General features: G+C 52.5%; 1 protein-coding gene across 1 annotated transcript in view; it reads right to left on the bottom strand.

Moving 5' to 3' along the window:
* Window positions 1–14,046: 14,046 nt before the first annotated feature.
* BANP (BTG3 associated nuclear protein) overlaps window positions 14,047–21,219 on the bottom strand; it is a 146,118-nt gene continuing 138,945 nt past the window's right edge. Inside the window, exon 13 of the mRNA XM_079759432.1 lies at window positions 14,047–14,745. Within this exon, the coding sequence (XP_079615558.1) occupies window positions 14,692–14,745 (54 nt within the window). The 3' untranslated portion in view covers window positions 14,047–14,691. The remainder of the gene's footprint in view (window positions 14,746–21,219) is intronic.

The raw sequence follows: 21,219 nt of genomic DNA, 5'->3' as shown, positions 1-21,219 counted from the left end.
AGCTTGTCTTCTGATCCTCTTAACAGAGTTTGTCAATAAGCAAAGTTTTTCATTTTCATCAAGTCCAGTTTATGGACTTCAGTACATGCTTTGAGCATCTAAAAACTCTTAGCCTGCCCCTAGGTTCTAATGATTTTCTGTTTCTTTTTTTCTGAAGTTTTATAATTCACCATTTTCCACTGAAACCCGCAACCCATTTTGCATTGGTCTTGGGAGAAGACACAGGGTAACCTGGTAGCTCGTTTTCTGCCCCGGACGTGGCTGCTCCGGCACCAGCTGTGGAAAGGCTGTCCTCTGACCTTTACAGAGAATCATCTGGGCATGTCTGTGTGGGTCTATTTCTGGGCCTTCTAGTCTGTCCCATCCATCCGTGTGTCTGTCCCACCACCAACACCACATAGCCTCGAAGGCGGTCCCTCTTACACCCTGGCATATCAGGTACAGTGATTCTTCCTGCTTGAGTCTTCTTTTCCAAAAACCTGTTAGTTCTTCTAGGTCCTTCGCCTTTCTGTATAAATTTGTCTATGTTGACAGGATTCTTGCTGGGTGCTTACTCTCTCCTTTTAAAAAAAGCATTTGAAACGATCTGCATTCTCTCGGGCATTTCTGCGAACCCCTGCCCGGTGGTGCCTCAAGGCTCCCAGAGCTCTGGGTGGATATAAACTGGACTTCCCTGGACACCAATGTTTCGAATTACTACGTGGCCTTCTGGGTGGCCCTCCCTGCTGGCTTCCTCAAGTTGTCCCCTCCCCCAGCACATTCACAAAACCAGCCCAGAAAGTCTCTCCCAGGCGCTTCCTCCGCTTCTGCTCCTTCGGGCTGTGCCTATGGGGCGTGGCGTGGGAGGAAGCTTTCCTTAGAAGCATGGCTTGAACTCCTGCACCGATAGGCACCCGAGGGCCCACAAAACGCAGATGACCACCTCACCCAGAGCTTCTGATTCAGGCGGCCCGGGGCCCGAGAATCTGCATTTTGAACAAGTTCCCCAGTGCTGCTGCTGGCTGGGGCCCCCCTTGAGAACCCTCCCCCCATTATATGAGAGACTACTGTTGCATTTTTAAGTAAAAGTTGTTTTCCCAATACTATTTAAAGGAAGGGTGGAGAAGTGAGGAAAAGGCTTCTTCTCAGAGTAAGTCTAATTTAAATGGTTTGTTGGTGATTCATAGAACCTTTGACTGAAGGAAAATGCAGATAACATGGTGCAGGAAACATAACGGGAAAACGGGCTGCTGCGTGTCGCACTCTCTGCACCAGACCCTGTGCAGAGGGCTTTTCAGGGTCATCTTGTTCATTCTCCCGCCATTCTTGCCCACGCTGACCGGTGGTGACAGGGACAGCCAGGCCTGCAGGCCTCCAGAGCACCAGCCAGGCTCTTCGTAGAGAAACAACTCACAGGATGGTAACAGCCCCAGAGATACCAGGTCCTCATCCCTGGAGCCTGTGAATGTGACCTTATAAGGAAGGACGGATTTTGCAGGTATGACTGAGTTAAGGATCTTGAGATGGGGAGACTACCTGGATTATCCTGGGGGACCCTAACTGCAATCACAAGTGTCCTTATAAGAGGAGGAGGAGGGAAATTTGGCTTAGATAGAAGAGGAGGGGACACTTGAAGATGGAGGCAGAGACCCGAGCGATGTGGCCACAAGCCAAGGAATGCCTGGAGCCCCCAGGAGCTGGAAAAGCAGGAAGGACCCTCCCCTAGGACTGGGGTTGAGGGTCAGCACCTGCACAAGTGTGTCTTTCTTAGCTCCCCTGGGCCCCTGGTGAAGAATGCATTCAGGGTGAGCTCACCAGGGTGGCCAACCACACAGCTTCCTTTCCAGGCTGCGAGGCCGCAGACGGCCCCTCTTCAATATCCAGCTGCTCCGATTCCCACCTCGGGTGGAAAAGCTGTTTCTTCTGGAGAAGTTTCCTTAAAGTGAGTGCGCTTTATGGTTCTTAGCTGAGAGCTGCAGCTCATACACTAGGAGAACTTTCTATGCGGTTCACACTGCGGCAAAGGGATGTGGCATGAAAACCACCAGGTCCCAATGGCAGCAGGCTTGGTTCTGGGGCTGCGTGACCTCAAGCAGGTCACTCTCTGGCCTGTGAAACTGTTCACTTGTGACCTGGCCCACAGGTCTTAAAGGCAGACCCTGTAAGTAACCTGCATCACAATCAGCTGGGTACACCCAGTGCCACTCCGAGCACCGGCCCTGTCCCTGAACCGGGGGGTGGGAATCCCAGAGGGGTAGCGGCTGTACCAGGAGCTAGAGGGGGTCTTGAAGTGGGGCCCCGGCCAGCAGCAACAGCACCACCAGGTACGTGTTAGAAATGCAGATCCCCAGGCCGGCCCGAGACCTGCCCAGTGGAAACCCCTCCGCTTCTGATTGTAACTGTTTAACTGCCACCGTTTACCTCAGTCTCCAGGGAACTCTGAGGCTCTGGTTGAGAGGCACTGGCCAGGTGGTTTCAGAAGGGCTGGTTAGACTTGCACCTAAAGCCGATGTTAATCATTTCATCTGTTTCTTCTTTGTAGTGTTCGCATAGATGATTAATGAGGGCAAAGATGGATTATTAACAGCGAAAATTCCAGGCATGTGGGTCGGGGTTCAGGAACACTGTTCCATACAGAAGTGTTTTCTCAAATCGCCCTGTGGACGGCCACCTCTGTGTCACCGGTTCACATCTACTCAACAAACATGTGTCAGAATCCACCACGTGTCTGGGGGTAAAATGTGATGAGCTGACGAAGCCCCTGTCCTCGGGGAGGGAGGAAAGACAAGGAACATGGACACAAATGCCCAATCCGATCTGATAACTGCGACATCAGAGGGGCCCAGGGGCAGCTGCCAGGTCCGGGTCCCAGGACATGAACAGAGGCAGGGATGAGGCTGCAAACGTTCCACAGAGGGTGCTCACAAGAGCCACGCGCCCAGCGAGTGAAGGAGGCAGGCCTGGGCAGAGCACACGTGGGCTGGCATGTGGTTGGGCCCGAGGCCTCAGCTGAGTCTCTCTCTTGGGCTCTGAAGCTGGGACACAGCACAGAGGCAAGAAGGCCAGGCACTTACACCCGTCATGCACCGGCCGCTTCCCCAGACTGCCCCAGGAAAGGCGTAATTCTGGGGAACACAGCAGTTTCCAAAGGGGGACTCAGCTGTAGCCATCAGCCCCTCCCGCCACCTGGGTGTACTGGCAGATTAGTTCTCTGTTGCTGCGTAACTGTGTGTCTGAAAATGACAATGGTCATTAATTATCTCACAGCCCCTGTGGGTCAGGAATTTGGGTGTGGCTTGGCTGGCTGGCTGTGGCATGGGGTCTCTCATGAGGCCGCCATCAAGACGTCATGCTGGGGTCATCCGAAGGCTGGACTGGGGCTGCAGGACCCACTCCGGAGGTGGCCCCCTCACAGGGCTGTTGGCTGGGCCTCAGTGCCTCTCCCTGTGGAGTGTGACCCCGGGAGGCAAGGCTCACCAAGAGCAGTTTGGGGCCACCTCCCTGAGAGAAGGCAACTCCCAGTCCTGGGCGGCATCTGCATACCACAGGGTAGCACCCACATAATCCACTCTCCAGAAAGTCTTCCGAGGATGAGACCCTTGAACTGAGGTTGTCCAGGCTGACGGAGGATGGGAGGAGCCCAGGATGTCTCTCTACTTCAGTAACTTGGCCCTGAAGCTTCCTCGTCCTACGCACTCCCTTTCCCCGCAGTCTTGTACGACAGTCTTCACAGTTAAAAGAGCGGCCGGCTCCCCGTCACACAGGAGGATTTGGCATGATCAGGAAGCTCACTAGCCAGCACTGCCTCCCTTGCCCCCCCCCTCCCCGGCCCCCAGAGGTTCCATACTGATAGCAGAGCCAGCGGGATGGTGCGAACTCTAACCTGGAAGCGTCCTTGCCTTGTGCTGCTCCCATCCTGCGGTTGGCGGCTGTTTCCATAAGCACACGCAGAATGATAGACAGTCGGTGCCACTGCGGACCCCAGCCCCAGGGCTGCACTGTGCCTCCCAACTGCGGCAGCCCAGCCTTTCCGGCAGAGCGCCCTCCTCGGGGCCGGGCCGGGCCGGGCGAGCCAGATGTGCTGACGGTTGGACGTGTTGGTGAGCTCTCCGTCCCGGGGGGTAGTATTATTTTAACGATGAAGGTGCTGGATTTGGAAACTCTGCACCACCACTGCCCTTGTTTTACGGATGAGAAGAGTGAGTCTCAGGGCCTAAGACGCTCGTCCACAGCCATGCAGCACTAGGCTGGGCCCTGGGTCCATCGGTGTCCACAGGACCCCCCTTCCCCCTGAGCCACTTCAGGTTGGAACTCGCAACACGCAAGCTCAGTACCAAGGGGAAATGCAGACCACAGGCCAGAATAAGCTGAGTACTGACTCGGTTCTAGAGAGTCAGCTTTCCGGATGCCTAGAGCAGAGAAAAGCGCATCTGGAAGCCTGGGGGGCCTTCAAAAGAAGCTGTTCCCCCAAACAAGCTGTACACACACACACACACACACACACACACACACACACACACACACACTGCTCTTTATTTTTAGGAACCCATGCAGTGACATCTTGTGCAGTTCATGTTCTAAAAAGGAAGAAATGGAATCATTTTCCTATCTTAACAGCAAAACTCACTGAAGCTGTTTACACAATAACTGGGCCCTGCTAACTTTCCAGAGCTTCTTTGTCCTTGTCCTCTCATTTTAGCCTCATCATGGCCCCCAACCCAGATGGTGCAGGAGGCACCCTGCCCATCTCTAAGGCAGCATGGATGCTGGGGAAGGGAGGGCTGGCCTAGGGCCGCAGTTCCTCCAAAACAGGGCCTGCTCTGCCCAAACCATGCTGGCACTCACCAGTGGGACAGGCAGCCGGAGAGCCCAGTGCTGGGTCTCTCTGTCCCCGTCACACCGGCCCAGCTGCGTGGCTGGGTCTCCCCATCAGAAATGACTTCATAAGCTGAGGGATTCAGGCCTCATTTCTTCTTACAGAAAGGGGAGCAAAAATGTTGGAAAAGTAGTCCTCTCTCCTCTACTCTCATTCATCTCCAAATGATACCAAAAAGTGGTGCGGAGGAACCTGAACCCTGGGGTCAGTGAGCTTGCACTCGGGTCCTGGCTCTTAGCTGATGACCTCCCGAGTCACTGCATGGGTTTCCTATGGCTGCGGTACCAAGTCACCACAAATGGATTTCCTCACAGCGGGCCCTGTGAGGCTAAAATCAAGGAGACAGCAGGGCTGTGTTCCTGCCAAAGTCTCCGGGAGAGTCTGCTCCTGCCCCTCTGGCTTCTGGCGCTGCCCCGGCCCATGGCTCGTGTGTGGCCACACTGCTCTAGCCTCTGCCTCTGATGCCGTTTGGCCTCCTTCTCTTCTGTCTGCGCCAAATTTCCCTCCACCTCCCTTTTATGATGACCCTGTGCGTACATAGGGCCCACCTGGACAGTCCAGAAAGATCTCCCCCCATCTCAAGGTCCTTAACTGAATTGCATCTGCAAAGTCCGTTTGCCATGTCAGGTCACATATCCCCAGGTTCTGGGGATTAGGACGTGGACAACTTTGGGGGACATTTTTCAGCTTTCCATAGTTACTTATCTTAAACAGGAGTGATAAGCCTCCCCTTGTGGGCCTGAGAGGGCAGAGCTCCTAGAGCCACGTGCCCCCTGAGGGCCTGGTAAAGGTGAACAAGGACAGTGGGAGTGGCGGCCGACCTGAGCGCAGGCACTGCCACATCAAGAGCTGGTGGCCATCAAGTGTCCACTCTCAGGGCTGGTTAGAGCCACCCCACCTCCTGGCCTGCTCAGGTTAAATACCCACCTCTTGGGACCAGGAGAAGCTTTGGGCCAGTTCAGCCCACCTGCCCACAGAGCAATGAGATGGTGGATGACGTTCCAGCTCAACACCCATGAAGAGGAACTTCTGGCCAACCCAGATATGGAGAGACTGACCATACACTCTTCTCTCTGGTCGTGTTTGCTCTCTGGATTGGTTTTTAAGGAAAAAAATGGATCTTTCACAAGAAGAGAGTTAAATAGGAGGTTGCAAACAAATAAAGGAGATAAGTAAGGTGACAATGAACAAAGTTCTAGAATGTTGGCAGCAGAGTCCAGACACCCTACTCCCTTGGGAAAGTGCAGAGGGTTCTTCCCATTAGGCAACCAATCTCTCATTGTGGGAGTTTATTGTACTCAACTCACTCCCTGTTGGAAGAAAATCCCTCCGGGAGCCCCTATCAGCCAAGGACTGTTTGTTAATTATGAGCAGGGGAGGTGCAGGGGGCCGGACAGTGCAGGGAGGAGGATGGGCTTGCAATTCCTGTGAATAAGCTGACTTCAGAGGTGTGGGGACATGTGGTGGGAGGCTGGAGCCAAGCCCATGGTGCTGGCACCCATCCACACTGTCTCCCTCTGCGGGACCCACTGGCCAAGACGGAAATGCATTGTGCTGGCCCAAATATTGCCAGATGTGACGAGACAGTGGATTCTCGTTTTTAAATCCTCGATTACTCAGAGGTGGCTGACCTGGGGCATGACTTCTTCCTAGACTCCCTGAAACCAGCTTGCTGGCCACTGCACACACCCCGCTTGACTGAAATGTGGCCTGGGACTGCACGGCTGGGTCTAAGGCCGTGTCCTTCAGTCCACACACATACACACAGGAGTTGGTGTAAGTACTTGTCCTCTCAGTGGGCCTCAGTCCTGACTTCTGGGATCCAGTGACTTTCTCCTTTCTTAGCAAATTTGCACCAGACACCACATAGCACGCTTCCTATTACCCCATTCCCCAGGCCATGGCAGACATCACTAATCAATCACCCAACTTCCAAACTCCTGTGGAGAGTGTCCAGTCAGGAGCCCCTTCATGAGAGGGTCTCAAGAGAAACACTCCGCAGAGGAACAACACCCACCCAGTGAGCGGTGACTGCCTCCTAGAGGCACTCTGAGCACCTGAGGGCCTCTCCATGCTCAGGACACTAGAGTTGGAGGCAAGCCACGCCTTCTTCTGCAGAGCCTTTGGACACTTGCAAATTAGACCATTTCAAGAAAAAACAAAACCATGAAAAAGTGCCTTTGCCCCAAGCCAGGCAGCTTCCCTCCTTCTGGGGTCACAGTCACAAGGCAGTGGCCCTGGGACACAAAACCTGGGGGACAGGATCCCAGCAACCAATGTGAGAACAAATACACAGTCCCCGCAGCTCCTCGTTTCTGTCTTTTCAGCCTAAACCAAGCTCCGGGTCTGGAAGGACTGTCCTCAGTGTCCACTGGGAACGACAACGACAGACGGCATTTTCCAGTCTGGAAGCCTGACCATCAGCGGGGACAGACGGGGACCAACGCCATACGGCGGTCAGGAAGCCCCAGTTCTTAGCGGTCCACACTGGGGCGGGAAATCCTGCCAAGGTTTTCAACAACCAAAAAGCCACTTCCGCCCTCTCTCCCATTACAGCTCAGGCCGCGGAAGGCATGAGGAATCGCCAACACATGGCAATAGCTCACCACAATTTCGCATCAAGCCAGATTTTTACAGAAGGCATAATGACACTGGAACTTCTGAAACAGCCCTGGCGAACCCCATCCATTTCCCTTGCTGTCCTGTCTTTCAAGTCCCCTCCAAGCATCCCTGTTAACAATGAAGCCACCATCCTTCCCAGCTATGAAGCTCAAGGCCCGGGGCCGACGGCCATCCTCCGCCCCCACCGGCTGAGAGCTTTGGGTTGAGCTTGCATGTCATGGAAGAACCTTCCCAGCGAGTTTCAGGAAGTTTATGTGCGGAAACCCCGATTGTCACTTTCGTTCATTGCCCGACTGTATAATGGGAAACAGACATGTCAATAAGCACCAGGAAGAGACCTGCTTTGAAAACTTGCTCAGATGAAGCGGCTGTTAAGCTCACACACACTGTAAAGGCGGCTTACTATCGGTACTGCCTGCTTCAGGCAGCTTGTGTACAACTGCAAGCTGCTGAACCCCAATTCTGCTCCTGGTCAGTTGGGGGGACCCAGCCCTGCCTCCATGCTCGGTCGGAAAAGCCGTAATGAGATGCACATTTAGCAAAAAAAAAAGTATAGCTAATCGGGTTTGTTCATGGCATATCCGAACCCGGGTGCTGAGAGACAAGCCTGTCACCAGGGACATGTCACAAAAGGAAAGAATAAAGCAGTAATTGATAGAAAACCTTAATGAAGGAGGAAGCACTCATTGCGTCAGATCAAAGACTGCAGACAGATCGCTATTCCTACCAAATGAATCTGCTTCTGAGCTCCTGCATTTCGTCTTAACACTCGGAATTTCAACGGGAAAACAGAATGCTTTGTTTTGCTTAAAGATATTCCCAGACTGCATTTGTCACATAATTTCATGGCAAGTCTGAATGCATTAATAATAATTTAAAAATGCACATTGCCCAATAGCATCACATCCAAACTCCTAAAGAAAGCACTTAATTTCCAATGTCCCGGCTAGCGCCGGAGCTGGCTCCCAAGCTAGGGAGCCTGCACTTACCCTGGAGGCAGCGGTGGGTGTCTGCCGCGTGTCCTGCTGTGTGGCGTGTGGCATGTAGCGGGTCAGCTATGTACGCGTCCTCCCTGACTGCATTGGCCCAGGTGCCCGCAGTAGCCGCAGGGCGCTGACTCTGCTCTCCTGGACTGGCTCGAGCTCAGCGGGGAAGTTTCAAGTTCCAGGCAGTCTGGGATTCCCTCTCCCCTCGCACACACTTAACCCTGCTTTTGCCTGGCTAAGAGGGATCTGAGTGAAATTAGCCTTGTGCGCTTGGGGACACAGACTGGCTGTGCTTGGGGGCGAAGAACCAACTCTTGGTCTCCATCTGGCTTCCCTCCTGCTTTCTCCTTAATAAACTGGAGCATGTGGGGAAGATGCTAGAAGGCGCGTCTTTGCCAGGCTTTTTGGTTTTCTTAACCCACTGGACTCTTACTCCCCTGAAGGAGTCCTCCCTAGGGATGACCAGCCTGCTGGTCTCAGGATGACGGGTGCCCTTTGCTGGGCTCCTTTTCGGGGCCACTGTGGAGGAGTTTAGGGCTCAGATCTCACCCTCAGGCTCAGGGAGGGTGGGGCACTGGGGAGCCAGTAAATTCCAGCCCACTCCCAATTGTCTGCAGATGCTCAGCCTATATCCTTCCTTCCAGAGTCCCAGTGTCTGTAACATGTAAATAGCACCCACTGACCAATAAACTCTGAGAAGCGATTTACGTGCCCAGTGGAAGCCCAGTAGGTTGCCAAACATCTGAGCCCACCTCTCCTCTGAGCCCTCTCATACCCCTTCGCCCCTGAGTTACCCATTCTATTCGCTTACCAAGGAGTACTCAGTTCTCATGAGCTAGAGGGAAACTGAGCCATGAGAGCTTGACATGCTGTCATTCACTCCAGAAGTAGGCACTGAGCTCCTACCATGCACTAGCTGGGGGTTCCATGGTGGATGTAGGAAGAGATGACAGCAATGACACACTCACACACACACACACATGCTCACATGTGCACACTTACACACGCTCGCTCACACACTCAAACATGCTCACTCACACATGCTCGCTCACATAGGTGCACACACAGGTGCACACACCCATGCTCACTCACACATGCATGCACATACACACATGCACACACATGATCTCATTCTTGTTTCCATCTAACTGCATTGACCGCTTGAGGCCAGCATTAGTATGTTTTCTGGTCACATGAGAGTCATACAACCCTCCCAAAGAGTCCCTGGGGTCTCAGATATTCTCTCTTCTTAACTAAGACACCTTCAAGAAATAGGTGTCAGTAGCCATTTGCTTGGGAGACTGAAAAGACACGTCCCCAATCTCAGTTCTGATTCCTGGTTCCAGAACTGACACCCCAAAGTTCCAGCCCTTGGAGGCAAATCTCTGGGCCCTCTTTCAGTGGGCTGATGGAGGAAAAGAGAGACCCACCTCAGCTCCCACACCACGTGGTCCACACTGACTGCAGCCAGCTGCCTGGATTCAGATGGGACGTCACCACTTACTGGCTGTGCCATTAAGGCAAGTTGCTTAACCTCTCTGAGCTTCAGTGTATGCATTGCTAAAATTCAGGTAATAGTACCCCTCTCACGGGGATGATGTTCAGAATTAAATACTTTAAAACATGTGGTGTTCTTGGAAGTGTTATTACTGAAACTCATATCAGAGATGCCATCATCCCCTGCTCCCATCACAGGGCTCCCTGGGAAGGCCTGGGGGCTGGAGCAGCGGAGAGGCAGGCCCAGGCACTCATGCCTGTGACTGCAGCCAATTTGATGTGTATCTGTAGCCCTGAAAATGCTGCTAACCTTTGCCACAGTCATTCCCTGGAATCTCCAGAAGAAACCCAAGATGGCAAATTAGGAAACATTGTGAAATGGGTCAGCAGCAGCCCACTCCACAGGGTTTAAATATAAATGCATATTTAGTTTTGAGCACTTTATCTAGAATTGATAAAATAAGATCTTCAAAATGGAAGACCAGTGCATTAAAATATAATCATTAGAAGTTTTAAATCATCTTAATTGATGTCTGAGAAGCAAAGCCTTGTGTCTGGGGTGGGAGTGTGGAGTAAAGACTGAGTTGGCTACAGCACCCCACACAGGGATGTCTGCATGGTAGGATTATGGGTAGTCTTTATCTTGTTCTGTTTTTCTCTTTTTGAGGTTTTCTACAATGAGCATGGATTTATCCTATTATCAAAACCCAGACATTTATAAAATAAAAAAGCCAACCCTGACCTGTCCCTCCCTCCTTTTCAGTCATCAGTTCTTCCTTTGCAATATCTTTCTCATTGTTTCCAATTTTCTGTCTCAGCTCTTCTCTGCCAGGCAGAAAATGTCCCACCAGCCACCTCTGGCTTCCCAAACAGCCCCCCTTGGCCTCTGCCTGGGGCCGCCTGCCCATGGCGACCCAGCCACAATCACATTCTCCCTCCCAACAACCTGGGGGTTACCAGTATTACTGTGCCCAACTCACAGATGGGAACAGTGAGGCTCAGAGAGGGTAAGTGACTTGCCCAAGTCATTCAGCTAGCAGGTGTAGGGCTGGGACTTGAACCATTTTACACCGAAGCCCTTAGCCATCCTGGGAGGTGAGACACTCCAGCCCATGAGGCCTAGCTGGAAAGATGCTGAATTTGACCTGCTGCTTCCATTTCAGGGCTTGTCTCGGTGCTGCCCTTCAGTGTCCTGGCCTCACGACTCACATCCCAGTCATCTCGAGTGTCACCATCTCAGTTAGCATCTGGTGGGCAATGAGGGTGTGCAGAGCCCCAGAGGGAATGAATTCATAATCCACTTGCTCACTGTGAGCAATGGGGACCGGCCGTGAATGAGACAAGTTCCCTGCTCTCCGGAGCACACACTGTTCCGAGAGCAGATGAATCAAAAGGCACACAGACCAGGAGCAGGGAAATGTCAGACGTGCTGAGTGCTGTGCGTCCAGGCAGAACTCCAACAGGGGTGACAAGAAAGGCCCCTCTGAGGAAGGGCAGGAGGGTCCCATGCCAAGTCAGGTTTACGTGTTGGCTCAGGGTCCCATGCCATGGTCAGGTTTACGTGTTGACTCAGGGTCCCATGCCATGGTCAGGTTTACGTGTTGGCTCAGCCAGGCTGTTGTCTCAGTGATTCAATCCAACGCTTACCTGGATGTTGCTGTGAAGGTATTTGTGGACATGGTTAACCTCTGTGTCCGACTTCCGGTAACGCAGACCACCACCCTCCATAATGTGTGGGCCGCACCCACTCAGCTGAAGGACTTGGGGAGAAACACTGAGGTTTCCACGAGGAAGGAGGAAGTCTGCCTCTGGACAGCAGCGTCAGCTCCTGGTGCTTCAGCCCTGCCCCATGAACACAGGCTTGCCAGGCCCACAGTCGTGGGAGCCAATTCCCTAAAACAGAGTTCCTTAGATCTGTAAACTCTCCTACTGGCTCTGTCTCTCCATACAAGATGGAAACTCTGTCTGAGTCCTGGGACTATTGTCTGAAGGAGCTGCAGGAGTTACGAACACGTGGACTTCTCTAGTGTGCTTCCTTCTTAACGAGGTTCTGTGCAGCTGGGAAACTGCAAGGCCGGTAACAATCGGTTAACTACGGTGCTCGTGGCCATTTGTTTAAAAGCCAGGCTGGGCATCCTGCCCTCCACAGCACCATGGCACTTTTTCCTGTGGCAAAATGTGATTAAATATAAACCATTTCAGGTTAGACCACCATTTCCAGAAACATAATTTCCTAAGTTGTGGACTGCCAGTACTTGTTGGATTATGCTTTTTAACCAAGAGCTATTTTGTAAACAAGGCCTGAAAAAACTTTATAAGCATGACTCTGGTAGATTTAAACCAGTGGTTTCGACTGCAGCTGCACATTCGCCGGGATAGGTTGGTTTGAGAGCACCCAGTCCAACCCAGACAACTGAACCCGTCACATGACAGCCTCACCAAAGATGAAGACGGTGCTGACCTCCCTTCTACATCCATTTGTTGAAAGAGCAAAGGAGCGACAGAACGCATATTCAAGTACCAAGAGTTATGCTGTTTTCATTAATTTATTACAACTAGAATAAGGCCCTTTACAAATGACAGCTTCACTGTGATGGAATTCACATACCATACATTTCACTGATATGAAGTGTGTGGTTCACAGCTTTTGGTCTTCCACCACCACTGTAGGATAAGAAGGCCCCTCTGACACCTGAGAGGGTCTTGTCAGACCTCGACGCGGCAGGAGTTAACTGGGGACTAGCACCACGAACTTCCAGCTGAGAAAGGGCTGGTGGCAGCGGCTGACAGGTGGGGGCTGGGCCACCTGGGCAGGATGGAGTGAAGGCTGGAGGCCTGTCCTGAGGGCCTCGGCACCAGTCAGAACCCGCTTCCTGACTCCTGAGCACCCTGGCCCACGTTCCTTCCCATGTTCTCTTACTCCGGCACCACGAGGGCCCCTTTACTTTCAAGGCAAGTTGTTGGGGATGGGGGGGTCCCTGGGGCCTAGGGCACCCATCCAGCCCTGAGGGGTGGGGAGAAAGGTCAGAGCTTGGGGATCTAATCCTGCCTCTCTATCTGACCCTCGTGGAAACCTTCCCTCAGTGCTATGGCTCCAGCCAGGCCATTCTGCTGCCCAACCAGGGGAGAAAGGAGGGTGGGATCCTACAGGCCAGAGCACAGTAGTCGGTTGAGCAAATAGTGATCTCTCAGGATGGGAGACAGGCTCGGCCCTGCCCAGGCGCCTCAACAAAGGAAATGGGCCAGAGTCAGGAGTGCTTTCCCTTCTGGTTGGCACATCCAGGTGGAGACAGGCGCACCTGCAGCAGCAGAGGGAAGGCAGGGCCGGCGAACACTGACTCACTAGACGTGCCGATGGGGACTTGCATCTCTCTGCCCCTCCCTTACTCTCCAGCAGGGGTGGGGAACTTCTTTAATGCCAAGGGCCATTTGAATATCTATAACAGGGGTCTTCAAACTTTTTAAACAGGGGGCCAGTTCACTGTCCCTCAGACTGTTGGAGGGCCGGACTATAGTTTAAAAAAAAACTATGAACAAATTCCTATGCACACTGCACATATCTTATTTTGAAGTAAAAAAACAAAACGGCAAAAACACCCGCATGTGGCCCTCGGGCCGTAGTTTGAGGACGCCTGATCTATAACATCATTTGGGGGCCATATAAAATTATCAAAAATTAGCCTGCTATATTTGGTTAAACATTTAATTAACTCACCCCTAATGCCTTGGCAGGGCCAGACCAAATGATTTCTCGGGACTTCTACGGCCTGTGGGCCGGATGTTCCCCACCCCTGCTCTACAGCAAGTCCAGTGAGCAGAAGGCACTGCCAGTCCACAAGCAAGGGTGTGTCTTCTGGAGTGAAGCTGGGGGCTCCATCATGACCCCAGCGAACAAGGAGTCTCGGCCACCCCAGGGACACAGGGCGGAGTGCTCTCTCCTCCCTGCGCTGTCCTGGGGCCAAGTCTAAGCTGTTTTGCCAAAACATTCTCTCCTCTCACCTCCACAGGCTTCACTGGAGAACTACCACCCTGCCCTCCGACCCGGCCCTCAGTAAGGAGTCAAGAATTCGGTGGCCAACGCCCGAGCCACAGGTCAAGGAACCATTCTCTCATCGATGCACAGGAAGGGTTTTCAACTTTTGCTCTTATAAAGAGCAGAGCTAAGGCCAGAAATCTGTTCGGAGAAGCTCAATGGCACATTGAGTTCTGCCGCTCATCCAGGTTTCCCGGAGAGCCAGTGCTCCCTCCATCAAATTACAGGCTTGAGGGAGATGCTTCTTCCGGGCCTGGAATCCTGGCCTGGACCGAGTGAAGAAGGCTGTACATCAATGAAGTGAAAACACAAACCGCTTGACAAGGGAAGGAAACCAGCCAGTGGCTGACTGGGGAAACTCACTGGCAGATAAAGATGGATAGTGTGAGCGAGTGAATGCGTTTGTGCGGGTGTACATTTGTGTGAGTGTGGACTCACATACACACATTTATCTGTACACACACGCACGCTCACACTCATGCCCCATTCTGTTCACTGGGAGGGCTGAATCCGGACACCCGGGAGCAGGAGCACCCCCAGTACCCAGATTGTGGTTTCTAAATATCATCTTCCTCTAACAGTGACCAGGATTCCTTGGAGAGACAGCCGATTCCAGTCTGGGCAGGAAAAATACCCGATGCTTCTGGAACATCTTGACACATCAGATGGCTGGGAAGCCATCAGGAGCCTGGGCACTGTCAATGCCCGGAGAGCCAGCTGGACGGGGCGTACTGAGAGCAACAGATTACACCCTGTTGAAAAAAATTGTAATTCATGAGTTCATACTCAGACAAATAGACAAACAAGTTTGAGGAAGCATGAGATGTTTATATAGTTTTCAAGTACTTTTCTACAAAATACTTACTTATAATAAAGAGGGAAAGTACCCTTGCAGGGCGGGGCCTGGCAGACATCATCTTAATTAAACAATCAATGTTCACATGGCCAGTAATGAGACAAATTAAAAATTTACCCCATTCCCCCTGGACGCATAGAGAGGCATAAGCTCCACTTCCTGCCATTCCTACCCAACTGGAATCTCATCTCCAGGAGACACCAGACCTGGTGTGCAACCAAGTGCCAAGGTGGAGCACGTGGGAACAGATGAGAAAGCTGCACAGACTAAAGGAGGTGGGACGAAGCTCTGTGTGACAATCCCGTGGCAAGCACCCTTTGCTCCCCAGCCAGGCTGGGACGGGCTCAGATGGACTGGGTCTCTTTCTGATTCTGACTCATACTGAGGCTTGTGGAAGGCCTGTGTCTGTAGGGGACACGTGCTGGGCTGTGGAGATCATGGCTGGCCCCCTCCCTTTGCCACATTTCCTGCACACTGGCAGCGCTCTCTGCAGGGCACTCCTTCGCCTTTGCATGGAGCTGCTGTCTCACCCACATGTCCCTGGGTGTGAAGACTGGTCCTTCCACTCCTCACCTCTGCTCATTTCTCCGCTGCCTCTCCTGATCTGAGCAACGCCCCCTTCCCTCCCCCCACACACACTGTATGCAGCACATTCTGCTGCCTGGAGTTTCACCCCAGAGGAGGGCCCAGGGCTGGGGGGATGATGAGGACATTAACAGGGAGGGGGTCATTGAGGAGGAACTCCTAGGGCCATGGGTCTGAGCAAGGCCCCAAGGGACAGGCATGTCCCTTGCACCCTGAGCATCCACAGGAGGTCCCTGACCCAGTCCATCCACGGTCCACGCCTCCAGTAAATGCTGCATTACAGATGCCAGCGTGAGAACACCCCTTGGGCCAGGGTGTCCCTCCACATACTTCTCCCCTCTGCCCTTTTATGTTACTCTACTGTCACCCCCACATAAGGATGGGAAGCCAGCTGGGCCCTGAGGGTGTCTGGCCTTGCTGGGGAAATGGAGGCCTTTATTTTATTTCATTAAATATATTTTTATTGATTTCAGAGAGGGAGCGAGGAGAGATAGAAACATCAATGATGAGAGAGAATCATTGATCGGCTGCCTCCTGCACGTCCCCCTACTGGGCATGTGCCCTTGACCGGAATCGAACCAGGGACTCTTCAGTCCGCAGGCCAATGCTCTATCCACTGAGCCAAACCAGCTAGGATGAAATGGGGGCCTTTAGTGCATTCCCCCTCCCTCCCTCCCTTTTCCTCACACCAACTCCTGCACCAGCAGGCCCTACCTCCACCCAGTAAGTGCCAGTTACACCCCCTCCCCAATGTGACAAACAAAAATGTTTTCAGACACTGACCAATGTCCTATGGGAGGAAGAGAGTCCACCCTTGTCCACAGTTACCCACAAAGCTCCAGCTCTATGGCTTATTCGCAAAATGACTCCACCAGCTGAGTGGGGAGGCGGTGGGGGCTGGGGCCTGGGAGCTCTAGGCATCCAGGCAAGTCCCCAGGGCCTCTGGGGGCCTGGTCCCGGCTGGCTGGCGAGAGAAGCATGAGAAGAAAGCAAACTTTATTGGGGACACAAGAGGTCTATCTGCAGGGTTTGTGATAAACTCCAGTAGAGCCCAAACACAGGCTTTCCTTGTCATCAGTAGCCCACAGCCTGAGTCAGCTACACCCACAGCACTGAGATCATTCTTGAGAATCCCCAATCACAGACGAGGTGAAGGCTGGAGGAAGCGAGTGAGAGGGAGCTGGTTGGCTGTGATAAGCCAGGGGGCTCAGGGGGTTCCGGGGCTGCCCCCGGCCTGTGGCCAGCATGAGGTCCCCCTGAGGTATGCTGTCTCCCGGGCCCAGCAAAGAGAGCCTGGGAGTCCATGGAGAAGCCTCGACCCACACCCACTCAACCTGGCTGGGAGCCAGGGGCCCCAGTGTGATCACACCCAGAGGGCCTCACAGGGAGCAGTCAGCAGCAGGGGCAGCGAGGGAGCAAGGCCTCACGGCTCACCTCCTCCTGACAGCCTGGTGGCCCGAGCAGGGCTGGAAGGACATGGTCAAATAGAGCTATCTAAAAGCGATATATAAGCCAGCCCAGCCCATGGGCAGGCGAGTGCTGGGCAAGGATCTCCAGGAGGCCTTCTGGGTCCATTTCCCATGGCTGGCAGGGCCAAGAGGGCAGCACGGGCCTGTGCAGGAGAGAGGCTGCTGCTTGTCCCCCCCAAAAAGGGGCCCCAGCTTTGGGGTTCAGATCCACTTAGGGTTCAGGCAGTGGTGATGCGTGGTTTGTGAGCAGAGGGGTCAGATGGGTGGTGCACAGGAACCAAGCTGACAATCAGACCTCTGCCCACACTCCAGTCCACTTCAGTGTCCCTTCTCCTTGGGCCCTCCCGCCACCCAGCTCTCCCAATCTTTCTCTCTGAGAAAAAAGGGAGTTGGTGACAAGATGGAGGACAAATTCAGGTTTTGTGGGGCCTACAGTTTATGTTATTTGGGAGGATCTTTTCAAGAAAAGCAATACATCCCGGGTCCGGATGAGGCCACGCGACCCTGGGTCTGGGAGAGGCCACGCACCCCTGGGTCTGGGTGAGGCCACGCGCCCCTGGGTCCGGGTGAAGCTGGATCCCGGGTCCGGGTGAGGCCGTGTGCCCTTGGATCCGGGTGAGGCTGGGTCCCGGGTCCGGGTGAAGCCGCGCGCACCTGGGTCCAGGTGAGGCCACGCACCCCCTGGGTCCGGGTGAGGCCACGTGCCCCTGGGTCCGGGGTGAAGCCGCGCCCCTGGGTCCGGCCGAGACCAAACCAGAGGGAGTCGGACCTGCATTACCACCATTTGTCCACCATCCAGAGCTGAGGGGTCAGTGCCGACATGTACACATAAGGAACTGGTGGACATTGATATTGGGTCTCAAAAGAACTGTTGGTCCAGAAAGAAACTCACTACAGACTGATTCATTTGCCTGTCAGCATAACTATTATTGCTCGTCTCACATTCAGTTCTTATAAGTATATCTCTAGTGACACATGATCCTGCTCATCTAGGGGAAATGATGAACAACATAGACTGATGAACAAGAACAGAACCAGAAACAAGGAGGCATTGATCGGACTATCGGGCCTCAGAGGGAGGATAGGGGAGGGTGGGGGGAGGGGGGAGAGATCAACCAAAGGACTTGTGTGCATGCATATGAGCCTAACCAATGGTTAAGTTCAACAGGGGGTTGGGGCATCCGTGGGGAGGGGTGTGGGATGGGAATGGGGGGATGAGGACAAATATGTGACACCTTAATCAATAAAGAAATTTAAAAAAAAGAAAAAAAAAAGAAAAAAGAAAAGCAATACAAAATCACAGATACCACTCTGTGAATGCTTAGCTACTGCTCTCTGGGTGTCCTAAGAATGATCTATCTGATGATCACATGACGACTGACTGGGAAACTGGAATTATTCTGCCCAGGAGAGCTGCGACACCAGCCACAGACATCGCCCACTGTCTTGGGCCAAATTGGCAATAGTCTAGCTTTCCTTGAGATTTTTGCTCTCCTTTCATCATATGTTAATCCTATTTTTTTAAGCCCCATAAGACATTATTTTCCTTACTAGAGGACCGGTGAACAAAATTCGTGCACAGGGGGTGTGTCCCTCAGCCCAGCCTGCACCCTCTCCAATCTGGGACCCCTCAAGGGCAGTCAGACATCCCTCTCACAATCCAGGACTGCTGGCTCCCAACTGCTCGCCTGCCGGCCTTCCTGATTGCCCCTAACCGCTTCTGCCTGCCAGCCTGATCACCCCCTAACCACTCCCCTGCCAGCCTGACTGATGCCTAACTGCTCCCCTGCCAGCCTGTTTGCCCCTAACTGCCCTCCCCTGCAGGCTGGTCAACCCTAACTGCCCTTCCCTGCAGGCCTGGTCCCCCCCAACTGCCCTGCCCTGCAGGCCCAGTCACCCCCAACTTCCCTCCCCTGCTGGCCTGATTGCCCACAACTGCCCTCCCTTGCAGACCTGGTCCCTCCCAAATGCCCTGCCCTGCTGGCCATCTTGTGGTGGCCATTTTGTGTCCACATGGGGGCAGGATCTTTGACCGCATAGGGGCAGCCATCTTGTGTGTTGGAGTGATGGTCAATTTGCATATTACTCTTTTATTAGCTAGGATAGAGGCCTGGTGCATGGGTGGGGGCCGGCTGGTTTGCCCTGAAGGGTGTCCCGGATCAGGGTGGGGGTTCCCTTGGGGCATGGGGGGGCCTGGGTAAGGGGCCTGTGGTGGTTTGCAGGCTAGCCACGCCCCCCGGCGACCCAAGCAGAGGCCCTGGTATCTGGGATTTATTTATCTTCTATAATTGAAACTTTGTAGCCTTGAGCAGAGCCAAGCCTCCTACTTGCTCCGTGGCTACAGCCATTTTTGTTGGGATTTATTTATCTTCTATAATTGAAACTTTGGAGCCTTGAGTGGAGGCCTGGGGTGGCCAGGGTGTGTGGAAAGCTTGGCTTCCTCCATTGCCGGGGAAACCCAAGCCTCCTGCTCTCTCCATGACCGCAGCCATCTTGGTTGGGTTAATTTGCATACTTGCTCCTGATTGGCTGGTGGGCATGGCTTGTGGGTATAGTGGAGTTATGGTTAATTTGCATATTACTCTTTTATTAGATAGGATAGTTTCAGTTTTTAGACTACGCACACATTTACCACTTTCTCTGCTCTCCTTTCCTTCTGCATCTCAGGTCTTCCATCTGGGATCACTTTCCCTTTGACAAAAGTATAGTCTTTAAAGTTCTTTTAGTGCTTGTCTACTGGTGGCAAACTTTTCCCTTTTGAGTGTGTGTTTTATTTAAAAAAAAAAAGTTTAAATTGAAGAATGGCAGAGATAAGTTGCAACCATAGCACTCCTTCTTACAATGTGCGTGCCCTCAAAACACAAGGACGCCAGGCTCTTCCTCCCTGGGGGGCTAGAACAGTGTCCTCTTCCCACACTATGCACATGCAACTCATCCGTGTGACTGCAGGAGTGACAATGTGTTTGTTCACTTCCATGGCTGTTCTGTATCCTGTGGAATGAGTTGACTGTGAAGAGTTGTTCTTTCTGCCCTGGCTGGTAGCTCAGTGGTTAGAGCAGCAAAGAGTCACAGGTTTGATTGACAGTCAAAGGCACGTACCTGGGTTGCAGGTTTGTCCTCAGCCCCCTTCAGGCACGTGAGGGAGGCAACCAATCAATGTGTCTCTCTTGCAATGATGCTTCTCTCTCCTCTCTCTCTCCCTCTCCTTCCTCCTTCCACTCTAAAAAATCAATGGAAAAAAATATCAAAATATCTGGTAAGGCTTAACCCCAACAACAAAAAAGAGTTGCTCATTCTGCTAGTGATGGGCATCTGAGGATTTCCCATTGGGGCTCACAACCCACTGCTGGGGCCGTCGTGGCATGTCTTCAGAAGCACACGTGCCCGTGTTCTTTTGGACAGAGCCCAAGAGGCTGCTGAACGATCATGTGCATGTGCTCACTTCAGCAGAAGGCGCCTCACTGTTTCCTCAGTGGTTTTATCAATTCCTACCCTGCCTTTATGGCATAGGAGGCCCCGGAGTTCACCTACCTCAGTATCGTTAGTCTTTTAAATCCTAGCCATTCTGAAAGTGTCTCATGGTGGTTTTGATTTGATCAGTGAGGTTGAGCCACCTTTTCAGATATTTATTGGCCTTTTGGAGATCTTTTTGTGTTACATGTCTGTTCATGGGTTCATGCCTTTTGCCTTTTTAGGAGGTGAAGTGGGGGGACAAAAATTAATTAACCATTAAATAATTCAGCAGTAACAAATGAATAAGAGTTATAACCCTCATTTCTGAAAATGATCAGGATGGCTTTTCCTCCTCCATCTCCATTCCTTCTTTTGCGGGCTTCCTAGCAGCACCCCTGTGCTTGGTCTATCTACACATGGAGTCTGTATTACCTTACAGGTAATAAAAACCTGATTACCTCTCATAAATAAGTCCTTTATTGGCTGAAAGGATAGCAAATATCCATCCCACTCTGGCTTGATTTTCTGTCCTCTTTTACTAATGCTGTCTCTGATGAACCAAAGTTCTCAAATTGGCATGAATGCCAATTTGTCATTCTTTTCCTTTATAGTCAGTATTTTTTTTTAAAATCCTCATCTGAGGAGTGAGATTATTTTTTCCATTGATTTTTTTAAGAGAGAGCAGAAGGGAGGGGGGAGGAGGAAAAGTGAAACACCTACATGAGAGAGATACATCGATTGGTTGCCTCCTGCTCATGCCCCGACTGGGACTAGGAATTGAACCTGCAACCCTTCAGTCTGTGGGCCTGTACTCCAGCCACTGAGCAAAACTGGCCAGGTCTATCATCAGTATTCAGTTTAAA

Source organism: Cnephaeus nilssonii, assembly GCF_951640355.1.
Source record: "Cnephaeus nilssonii genome assembly, chromosome: 20".
NCBI classification, from domain to species: Eukaryota; Metazoa; Chordata; class Mammalia; order Chiroptera; family Vespertilionidae; genus Cnephaeus; species Cnephaeus nilssonii.
The sequence above is the reverse complement of the archived record's forward strand: the minus strand, read 5'-3'. Positions and strand labels throughout refer to the sequence as shown.